We start from the raw sequence: 18,224 nt of genomic DNA on the forward strand, positions 1-18,224 counted from the left end.
CTTTCATATCTACTGTGTTATAATTTGAGATGATGTGCTGTAGAGAGCTGTGCACGCCTAATCCATCCACACAAGCCTTCTAGTTCCATTCACTAGTCACAGGAATCTAAGCATTACATCATTACAAAGGCATTTGGGTAAGCCATAAATCAATCCTAGTCACAGCTGTCTGAAAAATTCTGTGTTTCACCTCCAGAGACAAAAAAGTCAGCACTACTCAAAGTCGTAGTGTACTGCAGTTGTTCATACAGAGAAAAATACAAGGGCTACTACCTGCCAGCAGCTCTTTGAGATCTGTTGGTGGTAGGTATTGACCCCTTATTGTCCCTTTTCCCCTCAACCCCTCAAACATCTACTACAATCGTATATTAAAGCCCATTACTTCATGACACCACAATATTCAGAAACTTGCAAAACTCTCACAGCCTCATTTTTACAGCTCTTGGGATTCTGGTGTTAGGCTGACAGTTTTATAAAACAACTGCAAAAGAACATTTTCCCAGTTATTTTGTGTTAATACTTACAGAAAAGCAGGGAAGATAACTGTTCCTGGAAGTCCTGAGAAACAGGGAAGAATTGTTCCTGTTTGATTTTAAATTTTTGGGGTTTTTTACAATCAAATTTTTTAGACATTTTGAAAAATTAATTTCTCCATAATAGCTGGTATTAATATAATTAAAATTATTAATAATAATAGGTCTTTCTCGAAGTTCCTTGTGAAATCACTAGTTATAAAAAAAACCCTTTTCCTTCCCAAATCAGAACTTTCATAACTTCATTTCTTACTTTTAAAATTTAAAAGTTGCCATTTTCTCACTTTGTTCTGAGCAACAGGAGGTAGTAGCTGGGATTTTTTTAAAAAGAAAAAAAAAGTTAACTTGCTCTGTGAGAAAGTCTGAACATTCTTCTCAGTAGACCAGGTGTTTGAAGTGAGCGCCTTAACTACTGGCAACTAGTGATCTTGGAAAACTACCAGTTGGTCTCTCTTTAATGACCTGCTCTATTTCCAAAATGGATAGATCAGGCCTCCAGATACTTAAATGAACTGATGAATTTGCAAGCACATGAGTGGCCAGTTCCCATTCATTTTTCCAAGATTGCATATGGAAAGGATTCTCTCCAAATATGTTTGTTTGGTTTTATAAATACTTCCAACAGAGCCAAAATAAACAAAGAGTTTTATAAATATTCTCTCTATATGACTGAAAAGAGAAAATGTCTTCCATAGATGCACTCAGTACAGTTTAGGTGACTCTACTCTTTGCAAGCTTTCACTAAGCATTAGCTTTTTCCTACTAATATTAAAATAAAGGGAACCAATAAAGTAGCCTTCATATAACTGAGCACACCGAAGATTGCTAGAAACCACAGAATGGAACAGCAACAGCTGCTGCAAAAGGATAAAGCTAATCACCCTGTTTGATAAGGAGCTACATCTCTACCACTAGAACATTTCCTTCAAAGTGTGTCACAGAATGCAAATTGTGGCAAATCAAAAACAACTTCTGGAACATTTAGAACTAATGATTACAGAACTTTTAGTTTCCATAACCACTTGAGTTAGTTTGGTTTTTGTTTTGAATAGTTTTGCTGTTCAGAAGTGTGAAATTGCAATCATCCTGTCTCAGTTTCCAGCTTGTTTAGTCAAAGAACAAAGACCTTTACTATTCCCCACAAGTAAAGCAACCATTCACCTAATAATTTGAGTAACCTCTCTGTACTTGTTCCACATGGGATTCATTACTTTTGACCTTAATCAGCCAGAAAAACTTAAAATTAACTCTTCTCAGTACATAACATCACTGTTGCCCACTTCTACAGTGTAAAGATAGTCCAATACATTCTCAGATCCTATTTGTTCCATTTGGCCTCATGGCTCAAACTCAGCCATGACCAACTAAACCCACTCACCTCTTCCTGATCCTCTGCATTTCCAACTAACGAGCTCCCAGCCTGTTGCAAAGCTTCTTTGTAATAATTCATACTTATGGCACCCTGCACTTCGTGCTATTTTGTTCAGTAATTCAAATCCTCGTGGTTGTGTAGTTCTTCAGTAATGGCCTCTCAAGTATAACAGGTGCCTTTAAATTTTGTACCATCAGCAAATTTTATCAGTGTGCATTGCCTTTTTTTTTTTTGTGCAAAGGTTGCTTTTCAGTCACCAACTGTCAAGAGCAATTGTCCACTCCAACATCACCTCTCCAGTACTATCCTCACAGCCAGGACTATACACGTCTTACAGTGTAGTCCCTACAGCTCAACAGAAAATGTTACTGAAATCCAAACTAGTTTGATCAAACTTTATCCATTACCATTGTGACCCAAGGTATAGCTATAACTGAGTCTCATTCCAGTTCTTATTTCTAACCTTTTTGGAATGGTTATTCATCCAGTTATTGTAGAAAAGGGTTAAAAAAATATTTTTCTCTTTAACTTACAAGAATTACAAGCCATCTCCATATTCAAGTTCTCGAGCTTATTTGGGCAACTGATTTTACTTGCAGATCTCTAATTTCTCTATGCCTGCTCTTTTAAAACAGACAATTATCTTTCAACACCTCCTTTTGTATACTTTTCATTTCACCAAATCAATTTCCAATTTGTCAGTCTAATACTCACTCCTTATCAAGACTGAGCCAAAATACTATGATGTGAAGAGGTGCAGACATTTCCGGTAAAAAAAAAAAAAAAAACAAACAAAAAAAACACTACACGGTGAACTGGCTTGTTATTGTTGGTGATTGCTGCTGTCTGCTACCACACTTTGAGATAAAAAGAATGCATTTTGAACATTGTTTACGTGCATGCAGATAAACCTGGATACAACCTGTAATAGGATGTTTCAGACAGCGAACCCTACAAAATCATTAAGAACTGGAGAAGCAGTGGAAGGAAAAAAAAAAATCATAATAACTTCTGGCTCTGGAAATCCTTGAGCAGCGAAATTTAGTAGAAGCTGTGGAAGTATGCCATAGAAATATTACAAATTACTATATTCTTACACTTTTTCTTAGACATCTTCCAATAACCACTGTCAAAGACCAAACAACATGACTAGATAGTCCTATGATCTGACCCCATTCAGCTGATATGTTCACAAATGATTTGCATTCAAGTCAGAACTTCAAACACAAATTAAATTGTATAGCACAGTCAATGCTATAAGGCCACTCCCATTTGAGGAACTGTCTTCATGGCTTCTTTTTCTGCCCCATAACTGCACATAACCACACTTTCATGTTCTAAATGAGACATTGAGACTTCTTCCACGTGATAAAAACAAAAGATAAAAATAAGAGGGAGAAAAGAGAGGTGTGACGTTGTTTCTGAGAGCACTACTACAGGTTTGTTCATTGTTAACACGTGTGGTTAACATCTGGTGTTCTTTTCACACAAAAATGTAGACTTCCTAAAAAAATTAGTTTCAGAAGATCTTAACAGAAACACTGACTACTTCATACGTATTCATCAGAAACAATTGACAAGTTTGGACAACTCAGGTTAGGTGTGTAACCTACCACATTAACAAATCAAACAACTTTATCTTCTGCAAGAAGGTGCATCATCTTCTTGCTCAAACTTTTGTACTACTTACACAAGTAAATCTATTCATAAACAGGGTACACAAACCATCAGTTTTATGACAACACCAGGAGGAAGCTGCAAGTGGCAGTAGTGGGAGACTCCCTCCCTGTGAGGAATGGAAGTCCCGATCTCCTGACCTGACCTACTGCCTAGGACAGCTTGATGCCTGCCAGGGACTCCAACCTAGGACATTTTGGGGAGACTGATGAGGCTTGTTCAGTGCTTGTTGATGCTATTCTTTCACATCAGACACCACTGAAATAGCCTGGGGAGACCCAGAGCATATCAAGCATGACTACATGGTCCTGGGGGTGAGGGTCAAGTGTGTGAGGACCCCACGCACTTGAGTTTCCTCCTCAAACCGACTCGTGAAGGGCTCAAGGAAGAATGGATAGATCAGGGATCTGCTTGGAAGAATTCCAGGGAAACAGTTCAAGAGACAACAGTGATCAAGGAGAGCTTATTGATTTTCAAGTATTACCTCGTCCAAGTTCAAGAATGATCCATCTGACCCAGGAACACAAAAAAAGGTGGCAGGAAGACCGCATGGGTGAAAAAGGAACTCCTGACTAAACTTAAGCATAAAGAGAAAGCGTACAAGAGGTAGAGGCGGGGTCAAGTGACCCAGGAGGAATACAGAGACATTGTCCAAGGGTACACGAATGAGGCTAGGAAATCAGCAGCACAAAGTCCAGCTGGAGGCCAGTCACTACCCAGGGGTCAATACTTGGGTCAATACTGTTTAGCATCTTCATCCATAACGTGGACAATAGAGCAAAACACACCTTCAACAAGTTTGCCGATAACACAGAACTGGCAGGAGTGGTTTATACACTAGTTCCATTCAGAAGACCTTGGCAGTCTGGAGAAATGGGTCAACAGAAACTTCCTGAAATTCAATGAAGGCAAATGCAAAGTCTTGCACCTGTGGAGGAGAAGCACCATACACCAGTACAAGCTGTGGACTGACTGGCTGGCAAGTAGCTTTAAAGAGAAGTCCTTAGCATCCAGGTGAACATAAGCCAGTGCCACCGTGGCAAAGAACACCAACAGTATCCTGGGCTGCATTATGAAGAGCATTGCCAGAAGGTCAAGGGAAGAGATCCTACTGCTCTGCTGAGCACTGGTGAGACCACATCTGCAGTGCTGCACACAGTTCTGGGCTCCCCAGTACAAGACATGGTCATACTGGAGCAAGACCAGTGAAGAGCCACAAAGATGGTTAAGGACTGAAACGTCAGACATATGAGGGGAGGCTGAAAGAGTGGGGATTGTTTAGCTCAGAGAACAGAACGCTGGGGGGGTTGGAAATCTTATCGTGTGTGAATACCTGATGGAAAGGAGTAAAGAAGACAGAGCCAGACTCTTCTCAGTGGTGCCCAGGACAAGATGCAATGAGCACAAACTGAGATACAGGAAATTCCATTTAAACTTCAGAAGAGAAAAAAAAACAACAAAAACACACAAAGAAAAAAAACCCCATCCTTTCCTACTGTAAGGGTAATCCAACACTGGAAAAAGGTTGCCCAGGCAGGCTGTAGATCCTTAGAGGTATTCAAAACTAGGCTGGATGGGGTCCTGAGCAACCTGCCCTAGCTCACTCTGCTTTGAGCAGGAGGTGGACTAGATGAGCTCCAGTGGTCCCTTCCAATCTGAGCTATTCTGTGAGACGCTATTTTTATCACACTGAGAATTATTTTTACTGCTAAATTTACTGCACAAATACATGAGTTTCTTTTGAAAAGAGACACCATTGCAGTGCATCATTTCTTTATTTTAGATTAATTTCTATAAAGACAAGCTAACAGAAATCTAGCAGACAAGTTCATACAGACAATTTTCTCAAGTACCCAGAGAACTTCAAGCCTAAAAGCCAGTCAAAGTAAACAACTGTCACATTTTTGATGTCATCCCTCTTCACACAGCTCTCCATTTCGGAAGTTGCACTGCAAAGGTTTTCCAGTATCACCACTTGCAATTTTTCAAAAACCTAAAGATCTAAAGCCTATTAACCTCAACACAGACCAGCAGATTTCATTTTTACGTTTACCCCCACAGAGCTAGCTCCACAAGTGGCAGCAGTGGAGATATTTTGTAAGTTTGGTTAAAATGCACAAATTCAAACCATGCAGCCCTCCCACAGGCCTGGGCTATGAAAAGGGGAGAGAGGGATGGAAAAGAATAAACTGACCAAAAAACCCAAACCCACAATCAAAACAAAAAATCTCCCCAAAATAAGATGGTTTCACATCAGGAAAAACTACTTCCAGGAATGAGAAGCCTCAAATTTTGTTACCCAGCATTTTACCTTTCTCTGAAGCTTGCAAGTTTTTTCTTTCAGCAATATATATACATCATATATGAATAACTGATATACACATATATGAGTAACACAAGATTATTTCCTGCAGTTGGTGGAAAACTGAAATAAGACAGAGGCAGTACTGCAAAAGAAAAACTGCTCAGTTTTACTGCACTGTATCAAGCCCTACCTGTATTTTCAAAGAGCAGCTAACTAACCCAAAAAGATAAAATATATTAAAGTATTTGGATTTATAGTGTGGGACTTTAATCTAAACAAGGGGGAAAAAAAAGAAATTTTTAAGAAACCTTAAAATTTGAACTGAGCTATCTCTCAGTTTCATCTGTCGATAATAAAGTAAAATTATCTGAACTAGGATAGCCACTTTATAGTTACCATGAACAGCAACAACTGACTTTTCTTTTTATTTTCTTTTTAGAAGACTAATCAGCAAAACATTTAATGAAAGGTACAAAGACTAGAATGAAAGCATTCATCTGTACTAACTAGGAGTAAAACTAAGATCCAGATGTTTCACTGAGAATTTGTCAGTGATCGAAAAGAACACGATTGTTCATTTCTTTTATTCTGGAAAAGTACACATTCCATATTTCTCATTTTCCATCTCCAATACTATAATTATTCAATTCAGACATGCACTACCAGAAGGAAATTGCTTTTTTTCTGGGAAAAAAATGTGAACAGTTGGAAGAATTAGCAATACATTGAACTATCATAAAGAGGAAAAACTGCCATAAACTCTGCCATGAAACTTCGGTGGGTCGTAAGGAAGTGGGGAGAGAGAAGTGAAGAATAAAGGTGTAAAACCTTGCATACCTCAAACACTTTGGATGTCACAAACGGATCAGGATAAAAACATATAGTATGCATCAGAGTGCCCTTAATAATACATAATACAGTTCAACTCCCTTGCTCTGATTCCTAACTAGATTGGAACAGGTTTTAAGTGTGCTTCCAGGGGGAATAAAAAAGTTGTCTAAAGTCAGCCTATCATAAAAACATTCTTCAGCCACTGTATAAACCTCTTTCCACTTAATTCAAGGAAGATGCACTTATCTGAAATTCAGAATACAAAATATTCAGTTCTTCATCAATTACATGGATATCCAAAGCATACATCCAAATTCCCAGTGAACTAATACCATTTTCTGGGTGCAATGTTCCCTGCTCAAATCACGCTGTAATTTTATATTTTTCATTCAGATTTTCATTCAGAAAGCTGCTTAGTGTACAACATTAAGAGTTTAATTCCAAAATTAATAGTTAACTGACCTGCCTGCTTTCTACAAGCACTCAGAAAGAAAATCCAATTAAATATGCTGAATTTCTGAATAGTTCCTCAGGCTCTTTTTTTTTTTTTAATATAACATCACTAAAAACTTTCATGATCTGTAACTGACTTCCTCCTTTCCACCCATTACACTTTTAAAACATAAATCACTGCAATTGAAAAATCTTTCCATGCCTCGAGCACACAATGAAAACAACAAACAAGTATCATCAGTAGACACAGCACAGCAGTGAAGCCCAAAATCTATTTTAGACACCAAGAGAAAGACAGTTAAGGAAGTGAGTCCCAAACAACAGTTTTAAAGCAACGTCTCTCACTTGTTTCCTCTTGATAAGAGATCAATCAGACACAGTAAAAGTCACTCTTAATTAGCTAAACTATTGATAAAAAGAAAAAAGAAAGTAGTGGCTCTTTGCAGAAATTCCCACCATTATGGTAAATGGCTGAATAAATAACGCTAATAGAAGCATTTAGACATTTATGTTGCATTAACACTAATTAAGGAAAAGAAGAAAAAGAGTGAGTTTTAGGATCTACAGCAATCCCATAATTTGAGCGGAGATGCCTCTTCCACCCATTCTACCATTTGACAGGAAAATCCAGATGTATGCCTCTTAAGAAGCTGCCTAACAGTACAACTAAATATAGAATAGAGGAGAACAAGCATTCCCCAGATTTTCCTGTTTCAAGCCTCACTTTCTATCGAGTTACACTGCAGAAGGCTCTTAGTTCCATACTAACGTAGAATCAACATATGGAACAGTCTGATGCTTGTGCAACCTAAACATTTATTATTCTCAGATATGTTCTTGTCCAGTAAGAGGTAACAATTCCATGCACAGATACTTCCAATAAACAAAGTATTTATTGGCTTATGAAAGCAATTTTACTAAAGAGTCTATTCAATATACCTCTTCAAAAGTATACTACATTTATCTAATTTTGGAATTATACATCCTCAACATATCCAGGAGTTTGGTTTCAGGTAATATACTAAAGCTTAAAACAAGCTTAGGAAAAAAAACCAAACAGATTTTACTGGTATCAGCTAACTTGTGAGTGCCATCATGCCATCATCACCTCGTACTGATCATGGCTTGAGACTTAATTAGGCATACAACCCAAACACATCAACTGAAGGGAGTCAGCAATTTTGCCAAAATGAAGTTGCTTCATTCACAATCAAGCTTCTCTGTACCAAAGAATTGGAATATGGAAGCTGAAGACCACCTTAAAAGCAACTTTTCCCTACAGAAAAAGGGAGATCATTGTAATGATGGGTTAGGAAACCCAGATCAAAATTGTTCTGGAACTGTTCTCATGTAGTATAGAGTCATTATATTATCTTTATGTTTTCTCATAAAACTAAATATTTTCTTATAGAATTTCTCCCTCTACATCTCAAATTCAGTACATTGAAGTGATGCTTCCTAATGTATCATCTCTGTTATTAGTCGTCAGGTGCATACATATACATGGAAACTTACCCCATATTAACAGATGTATATGGACAAACACAAAGTCCTCAACTGAAAAAGTTTACAAGTAAAAGAGGTTTTGATTATAGAGCTGCATCTATACAAATCATTACTCTTAGCCACACACAACACCACTTAATTAAATAGTGCTTTACCAATACAGGCAGGTGTATCATCCCAAAAGCAAAAGCCAGGCCCAATTATTCTGGGATGCAGTATCTTATATTACAAATCTTGCTGGCTTTGTTCATCAGTGTTTGGTACATCCCCTCCTCCTCCTCCCACTCAAGAAAGGGAGCATGAAAAGAATTCAGGCAAAATTTTAAAATGTAGACAAGATACATGTATCCATTTCCTATCTCAGAGACACAAAAGATGCCACTATGTAAAAGCTGACATCAAAGCCTTGTACACCACTCATAACAAAAGCCCCAGTATTTAAATGTATTCACTACATCAATACTCTTCTGTCTCTCTGGGGAACAAAGATGACAGTTGACTACAAGGGCACCTTAAACATGAAACTAGTACATGAAACTAGCCTGAGTGGTCTATAAGGGTACCTGAAAGATACAGTTGCCATAAGCAATGTCTGTTTACCCATTCTGGAAGGCCACTGATGGAAATATGTTTTTCCTGTTTAGAGGCTGTTGACACCAATGGTGAGACAACAGCTAAGATAAAAAGATGAACGCTGACATTGGTCACTTGGTAACTGACAGGGACAGCCAACCATCTTGGGTGTGACTGATACCACAACAAAGATCCAAAACCATATTTTCTAAGTTCAGCCTTTGGAAATTAAAAGTACCTTTCCTTACCTCCTCTGCCTCTGTATAAACACCCCACCTTACCTCTACATAAACATTTAAAATTAAATGGAATTCTAGAAAGCATGTCTAAAAAGCATAGCTCCAAAACCACAAAAGGGCTGAAACAATGTAACACAGAGATTCACAAAAAATGAGGATTACTATTACCGCTCCTTATTCCAAAAAGCTGTCCTAAGAAATTCTTCAGCTATTCATGAAGTGATAAGGTCAACCCAAAAGAGTAACAGGCTGAGTACCTCAAACTGCTCCCCAAAGACAAAGCAGTCTATACATGATGGTTAATTACCAGTTATTTTCCACCTAATAGAAAAGGACCTGCAAAAGGCCACAGAAAGAAAAGAACAAAGCAGCTTAAAGACTGAGGAAAAAAACCCACCTATAACTTCAACAAACTCTCAAAAAAATTCAAATTGGGGAAAATTAATCTCCTACACAGAAGCTGCAAATGGAAGTCAGCAGAGGCTACATGGACTTTGCAGGGCCTTTGATTTAGCAACCTAATGTTTTGCAATTACCAAAACTAGAGCTCACACATGAGGTAGTTACAACAGTTTATTTTAAAATGAGAATAAGTTATAATAGGAAAGACAGTAATACATATAGTAAGAACAAAAGAACAGCCATGCTGGATCAGAACAAAGGATCCTCTAGGCCAGAACACTTCCCCTAGAGCAGTCAAAATTGAACATCTTGGGAACAGTGCAAGAACAGACAAGTAAATAGCAGCATTTCCCAAAACGCTCTTCCAGACTACAGCAAACTGGCAGTTCAGACACTTTCTGAGCCAGAAATGGTGCCTTTATACTTAACAACCTTTCCTTTCTGTTCATCTGTCAACTTGCCATTTAGATTTAGTTAAACTTTTAACATTTCTTGAAGCAAGACGGTGTGAATGTAAATGCTTACATTTTGGATGAAGAACGTGTAGCTCTTGCATTGAAAATAACAATAAAGAATGAATAAAAAAAACTTGCTGCATAAATACTGTTACTATTACCCAAAAAAATGAAAGGGAGGAAGATAAAGAAAGGTTTTTATCACACAGAAGAGGCTTTGGCTTAAAAATGATGGAATTTTAAAAGCACCTCAGGAATTTTATGAAGCTGACATACAGAAATACAAAAAAAAAAAAACCTTCTCAGAAAATTATTTTTCTTAGGAGAGAAAAAAAAAAGTTCAGGGCTTCAGGGCATTTAGGGGAGGGTGGGGTTGGGGTTTTTTTTGTTTGTTTTTTCCCCTTTAGGAGACTGAAGCAGGAAAAAGAAGGTGACAATAATTGTTTCTGATCAGTAACTCCACAGTCCATCAGTAGCAGTGTTCATTATACCACAGAAGTGTATTTGAAATTCTTACTCACCTGAAACTTTTAATTACCTTTAGCATGGAAGCACCTAAAATTACAGCTAGAAGTCATACCTAGATCCATTCTAACTGTGGCACTGTACTGCCTGAACACTCACACTGCCTGAACTTCAAAAAGGCAAACCACCTGTGGGTTTTTCCTCACTTCTCTGAGATCTGAAGCCGACAGAGACATTTATCTTTTCTCAGCAGGAGTTTATGGTATTCTTATTATCATAACATAAGGCCCATTTTAAAGTAGGCTAATAATAAAATCTGTTCTACACAGTGATTTCACACAGATAGAAGTACACAGAAAAGCTATGGTAAAAAACTGCTTTTCTGGTTCTCCAGCTTCAGAAAAAAAAGAAAAATACAAGCAAACCAGATGCAGCTTAACCTCAAAACTTTTTAAGTGGATAAAGAGAGAAGAGAAACAGTCACTATTAATTTTACTATTTCATTGTTTAAATTTTCCTTAAAACTGGCTGCTGCCACATATCCAACAGCTTGATGTACAGCAGTACTGTTCTGCAGCTTCATCCCTTGAGATTTTCTCTGACAGGCTAGGTTTCCCAAGCTTTTTGGTCCAACACACTCCTAACATGCCTCAAAATGCATTACGGTTCACCAAGCGCTCTTACCATAAATTTATAAACACAGTACTTTATTATTTAAAATACAGCTCCCATAAAGAAGCTATAGAAGCTTACCACAGCCTTGAAATGCAGACCAGTCTGAAAATCAAGGTCATATACACTTATTTCGAGCCAGTCTTGCAGAAATTCCATGCATTACAGACAAACAAGCATTCTCCCCAGGCCACTTCTATAAAGCATAAAGAAGGAAGACAACACACTCTCAAGTTTAGTAATGATGCACCTTCATGCCACACACTCAAACTCCTATCTACACAAAGCCCTTAAACCAAGGACAGCATAAACATTGAGTCCAAACTTATTTGCACACATAGAAATTTAGGTCAAAAACCCAACTCTGTTTTTATTCAGCTTACGACATGCCCACTTCACAGCAGACAGTGAATCTCAGGTTTTGACAACCTTCCAGCACCATCCTACATTTCCTCCACAGTTTTTCATTCCTTTGGCTCACTCTCTACCCACTCACTTTTTATGCATCGCTCTTCAAACATCGATCAGATATGTTGTTCAGAGAGAAATACATTAATCCTTCATTCCTCTGCTCTATTAACACATTACTCTGCTCACACCAAACAGAATTAATAAAGCATTGTCCCTGCATGTGATTTTTGAGGGGTCAAGAAGTTACTCTTGTTCACACTAGGATACTGACAGCTCTCTTGTGTAAGTACAGCAAAGAACGTAGGAGAAAGCTGCATAGCTTGTCACTGACACTGCTTACACCGTTTGTTGCAGAAGCTGGTAGGTGGGGAGGAGGGATCACGCTACAGAAAAAGAAAAGATAGTCCCGTGATTTAGGCAATTTAATTATAACCCAGAGAACTAAGCTCTATTCCTCTCTCTTTTATATAATAAAAAGTCCTAAACCATAACCTTTGTCTTATTTAAGTAGATGTCACACATTGTATGTACCTTACTCTTTGAACATTTATCTGCAAGTAAAAGCAAAGAGAATCGTGTACTGAAAACAGACCACTATAAAATTGCTATATACTCTGACAGAATGGAAATGGCTACAGACATCTTGAACTGGAAGAAGAAGATGAGGAAGTAGTATTCATATTGCTGACAGACTTTATGCCTCTACCTATCAGCAGGTCTTTACTTTGGTATTTGTATGGGGTTTTTTAAACGGTTAAAGTTCACGCTTGAGAAAGTCTCATAATAATACAATAAAAATTAATGAGAATAATAACATGTCCTGAATAAGAAGAGATTTCAAGTAAACTCACAAATTATGTGGACTAACAAAACCCCTGAATATCTACCTGTTTAGTACCGCTAACAGTATTACAAACTAAATAACAAATCCAGTCAATAAAAAATGCAGGTCCTTAGAAAGATCATGAAGTGACACGCATAAGCGGTACATGCATATTGCTAGAATAATCTTAATTCTCTCATTTCTGAGCAGCTTCAAATCTGATTTTTTAATTCTAAAATATTACAGATTCTGTTTCAAAGTAAGTAGATAGTCATCTTCGTTCTAACATGTTTCAAAAGGATAAAAAAATGCAACATTAATCTAGCCCTAGCCAAAGCAAACAACCGTTACTTCTCAGTCTCCAGGAATCGGTGAACTGTTCATATTTGGAAGGTGAACTTGAACACTCAACAGCAGTACCTACCACGCAATAAATTAATCCGTTCAGAGCGAGGGCCTACATACTCTATTTGGCATCCAGTACTATGCCTGAGCATATAATTAATGCTATGCCTAAGCATGTAACATTTTAAATTCAAATCCTCAAGTTACGCAAAGAAAAAAAGATTCATGACTTAAGATCTTGACTCACGGAAAAACGAACCAGTGTAAATCAGTACTTAAACCCAATGAAGCACAAAAACTTTCAATCCAGGAGATAAACTGAGAAAAACTCTACATACCATGCATAAGTTTTCCTTTTGGAGGTTGGGGCAGGAAAGTTTCTAATAAGATGTGGGAAAGATCAGAATAACAATGCACGGATACCAATGACCTTAATGTTTTTCTGGCAGTAGTTTGCATTTGGTCTAAGAAAAACGGGGGGGGGAAGCCAGCTCAGTCACCAGAAAACCACACTGGTTATTTCAAAAATATAGTTACAACACGGAACCTGCAAATTCCACCGTGTAACGACAGCAGCTAACCAACTCTCAGAGCCAAACACAATCCCCGCGCACCCACCTCGGGCAGCGCTCCCACTAGCCAGCACCACAGAGATGGGCACTGCAGCATGCGCTGAAGGTCAACATTTTCAGGCCCCGTTTTTTACGTGTGCTTCCCCCCAGTCACGTCAAAATAACCGGGACCGAAAATCGTCCATCAAGACACGGTTCGCTTCATAAGGAGAACTCCTGGGCGCGGGGAGGCGGGGGGTGGGGGGGGAGACAAACCACGCACCCCTCCGCTCCGCACGCTTGTGGCGAACCAGAGGCTACCGGGGAAGAGGAGAGGGAAGGAGGAAGGGGAGAGGGAAGGAGTGATTCGCCAGGCGGAGGGACCTCGTTAGGCATTACGCGAAGCGCTGACAGCACGTTCCGTTTCCACGGGTTACGAGATCCCCCTCCTTCCCCCCCGAGCCCGGACCGGCCCCCGGGGCCGAGTCAGAGCCAAGAGGCGTTTTCTCCTCTCGCCCTGTCCCCCCACCCCAGGGAACCCCCGTTACCGACGTCCCTTCGTGTCGTTTCCCCCCTCCCCCCCCATCCCCACTCGCGGGAAGAGGCGGCGAGGGCCCATCCCCGCCGGGGGTGCGTGTCCGCGCCTGCCCTTGGGGCTGGCCCCTCCCGCCGCCCGGTCCTCACCTGCATCCCCGGCAGGCCCGTCTGCACGGGGGAGTGAGCCATGGCGGCGGCAGCGGCGGGGGTGGAGGGAGTGAGCCGGATCTCCTCAGGCGGCTCCAGGGGACAAGGCTGAGCTCATCTCCACGCTCTTTTTCACATACACAGAGTCCTCCTCCTTCTCGCCCTTCCCCCGAGCGAGCAGCGCCCGTGCGCCGGCGGTGGGAAAGGGGCCGTCCCAAGATCGGGCTCTTCAGGCCCCTGTCACGGATGCAACGGCGGCGGCGTTCTCATCCCTCCTCCTCTTCCTCCTCCTCCTCCTACCCCCCTGGCCACGCGCGCAGGGCGGCCGTTACTGGTGCGCCCGCCCCGCCTCCCCTCCCCAGCTACCTGCACGCGCCGCCCCGCCCGGTTCCCGCCGCCATCCGGTAACGGCCGGCGGCCGCTCGGGGCCCTTCGTCCCACCACCACTGCCCCCCCCCCCCCCCCCCCCCGGCTCCCCCCTCACCGCCGGCCGTACCTACCGCCGGGTAGGGAGAGCCGTCGGTCCGGGCCTGAGCACCCCTGGCGGTGCGGGCTGCCGGGCGCCCGGCTCGCATCCTGCGCGGGGCGGGAGACGGCGGGGCCGTAGCCTCTGCGGGTTGCGTCGGATGTTGTCCTTCGCCTCGTCGGTAAGCGGGGAGCTGCTTCTCCTCTCCCCCAGCCCCAGCGAAGGGCGGCTGCCGGTGCGGCAGAGCAGGTGAAGGGAGGCGAGCATCAGGCTGCGGGGCTGCTGGCTTGAAAGGAGGAAACCGAGGTGAGGCGATAGATCAAGATGGCAGAAACCCTAGACGTTTTCTGGTGTGTCCTTTTCCTGCCTCCCTTTCGCTTGGAGGCTTTAAGAAAGGTCAGGGTAATGCTATCGCCCCGCCGGGGGGTACGGTTTCAGGAAGCACTTGAGTTCCTGTCAGAAGTTGCAAAAGCGGTACACCGAAATGACAGCCGTGTTTTTACAACGCTTCCTAAATGGAGGAAGAGGGGGTCAGCAAGTCAGGTCTCCCCCATGCTAGAGAAACCCTGGACCCCCATGCAAAACCCTTAAGAACTCGACAATTTTATATTCCCGGCATTTGGCCTATTTAAGATGAGATTCAAGACCTCTGTCACGCAATTTCCAATGCACTGTGGAATGCCCTAAAACTCTCTCCTTTTTCCCCCACACAAAAAGGTAGGTACTTTCATGAGCATTAAAATTATTGAAACTGGTCAGCCAGTGGGTCCAGGATCCGCAGGAAAGTGGTTCAGTGTCTTTTCAACTGAATTAAAGAAAGGGGTGAGCATCCACCGCAGCATAAATTGCTTTTCAGTAGGTAATTCACTAGTTTAGTACTCTTTTAATCTTAAATCTCTTAACTGCATGGAACACTTCAAAATATAAAATGGTCTTACTGATACATGGTTAGAACTCACACTGAAGTTTTTCCTGTAGTTCTGATATTCTCTGTTGTCTAATATGGGCTGAGATAATGCTACACAGCGTTGTTTCACTAAAACTTGTAGAAACAAATGTCTGTAAGAGTTTTAAAATATCAGGTTTATTATTGCCTGTGCAGCTTTATTTTTGCTCTTTTCTATATAGTCATTACGATACAGATTTTGTCAGGTTTTACTTTGTCAGGCTTTACTTTTTCTGCAGTTGCACATTCAGTGCAGAGTAAAAATAAGAAAGGTATAAAAATAAGTTATCTTTTGTGTTATGAGAGGTATAAAGATATTATTTTCTGTCCATTAGTATACTCTTTGTGATTTAACTGATTTTCATAAGGAACATATACTTGATTTGCTAGAGTTGTTTATGTTATATCTTTCTAATTCCCTCTTCACACTTAGTTTGTAGATTGTCTAGCTGAAGGTGCATAAGCACAAACAAGCTCCCATGTGCAGGCTGCTCTGGAGTAACTTCCCCCAGGTAAGCTCCCCGCCTAGGGCCACTATGAGGTCTTTCTCTTGCTTGTGTGACACCATTAAGTAAAGATCATGGATTTATTTCATCTCAAGGTTTCAAAGTTCTGCATTACATGTTGAACAAGAGACTGAACCTGAAAAATGATTCTTTGAGACAGTGGAATAAGCTCTATGAGCAGATTTACTTGTTAAATGCAGGAAAACAAAGGAGCCAACTCAAAACTCTATGTCATAAACCAGATACCAGTCTAAGTTAAGTTCTAATGAAGTCAGAACGATGTATTAGAACATCTCATTTCTGTCAGCTTCTATATTGTACACTGTATCTTATGTTCTGATACAATTCCAATTTCGCCCCTGGACTTGAAGACATTTTAACCAAAATATTAAAATATGTTAAAATAATATTAAAACAATGAATGTGTTTTCTGTTTGCTCTTAGTTTTGTAAATGCTAATCTTTCAGTCTAAATTTCAGCTCCATCCTCACAGACTAAATAACAGAAGCCTTGCAAATTTTCATCTCCTTTGCCTAACCTTTTCTGAAAAAAAATAAAAAATTGCATATTATACTCCAAAGAAAGATTACTTTTGCAGAAATCTTTATTAAAAATAGAATGATTACATGTTATGATAGCCTGCCATCGACAGAAACTTCAAAAATAAACAGTTTTTATTATGAAGATCGTTCCCTTTTGTATCTTTTTGAAGTCAGATGTTTCCAGCATGCAAAATTTATTTTATGTGTAGACTTCTCAATACCTGGTTTGCTTTCAATTTAAAATGATACTTTGAATATGCCGAGATTTTGTGCTTTGCTGGTTATATAAGAAAAAAGTTACAAAAGAAAATTATAACTACATCTGTGAAGAAAAAGCATTTTTCTTACTGTCCAAGACTGAAAATTCTCAAATGAGCAAGATGTTTTCTAAGAAGAAAGGTGCACCCGAGCAAGATGTTTTCTAAGAAGAAAAGTGCACCCAAAACTTAGCTCTTAGAATTTGTAATGCAACATAAACAAACAAATAAATAAATAATCCTATCTTGAAATAAATGCACTGCAGAAAAAGCACCATGGATTATAACAGGTGGAACATTTGTCTACAAATTACAGCACATAAGAAATGTAATGGTGAATAAGTGGCAGGCACAGATTTACCTGGGGAAGTGGGAAGAGTGAGGGGGCTGAACGCGTGAGAGTATTGCTTGCAGTAAGGTACGTCTATGGGATTATGGAGACTCCCGTGCAGACAGGGTTGAGTCTGTCTCTCTTGTAGGGCAGCAGGGGCATCCTGCCATCCTTGGCCTGGGGGCCATAGAACAATTAACCTAATCGCAGTACCGTACTGTTCACTGCTCAGCTTGTTGCTGGATTTTTTTTCTTGTGTCCTTATCATCTTTATCCACCACTATCTTTTGTCTTTCCTCTTTCCTTTTTCTACACTTTCTTGACTGATCAATTTCTTCATCAACTGCTTTAACAACCTGAATAAAAACAGGTGATTTCTTTCTTAACTGCATGTATTAGGTTCCTAGTCTTATCCTTTTTTTTTTTTTAATTACCCTGTTAATAGCCCGATGGACTATGTACTCAAAATTAAATTCTCAGTAGTTTGTCATCAAGGCTCCATTTTGAACACTTGTATTTTAAATGTGTGACACTTGCCTGTATCATATAATGCAAAGCAGCTTTAACAAGGCTCTTCATAGATGAACCTTAAAGAATTTAAGTGTTCCTGGGGTAAAAGGGGAGGTCCTCACATGGTTCTATAACTGATGATAGAGAGGAAAGAGAAAATAAGAACATTTCACAGTGGATGGTGTTACCGATAGATTGTCACAGGAATCCATCTGGGACCAATCTTTCTCAGCGTATCCATAAGTGACCTAGAAGAAAGTGACTAGAGAGAAATGACAAAATAGTCTCACATTGCCAAGTATCATGAGGTAAAAACTAAAATGAAGCACAAGGAGTTGCAGAAGAATTGCAGAGTGAGTGACTGCCGAG

At 40.2% G+C, this 18,224-nt stretch overlaps 1 protein-coding gene across 2 annotated transcripts in view; it reads right to left on the reverse strand.

Moving 5' to 3' along the window:
- The window catches only part of STK24 (serine/threonine kinase 24), a 63,540-nt gene extending 47,594 nt beyond the window's left edge, over window positions 1–15,946 (reverse strand). Inside the window, exon 1 of one of the 2 annotated variants that reach the window (XM_063336723.1) lies at window positions 14,798–15,946. In XM_063336723.1, the coding sequence (XP_063192793.1) occupies window positions 14,798–14,872 (75 nt within the window). In that variant the 5' untranslated portion in view covers window positions 14,873–15,946. Of the gene's footprint in view, window positions 1–14,297; window positions 14,589–14,797 lie in introns of those variants that run through there. The other variant, XM_063336731.1, reaches the window with a different exon arrangement.
- Between the last annotated feature and the right edge of the window lie 2,278 nt (window positions 15,947–18,224).

This window comes from Chroicocephalus ridibundus, chromosome 1, assembly GCF_963924245.1.
Source record: "Chroicocephalus ridibundus chromosome 1, bChrRid1.1, whole genome shotgun sequence".
Lineage (NCBI taxonomy): Eukaryota > Metazoa > Chordata > Aves > Charadriiformes > Laridae > Chroicocephalus > Chroicocephalus ridibundus.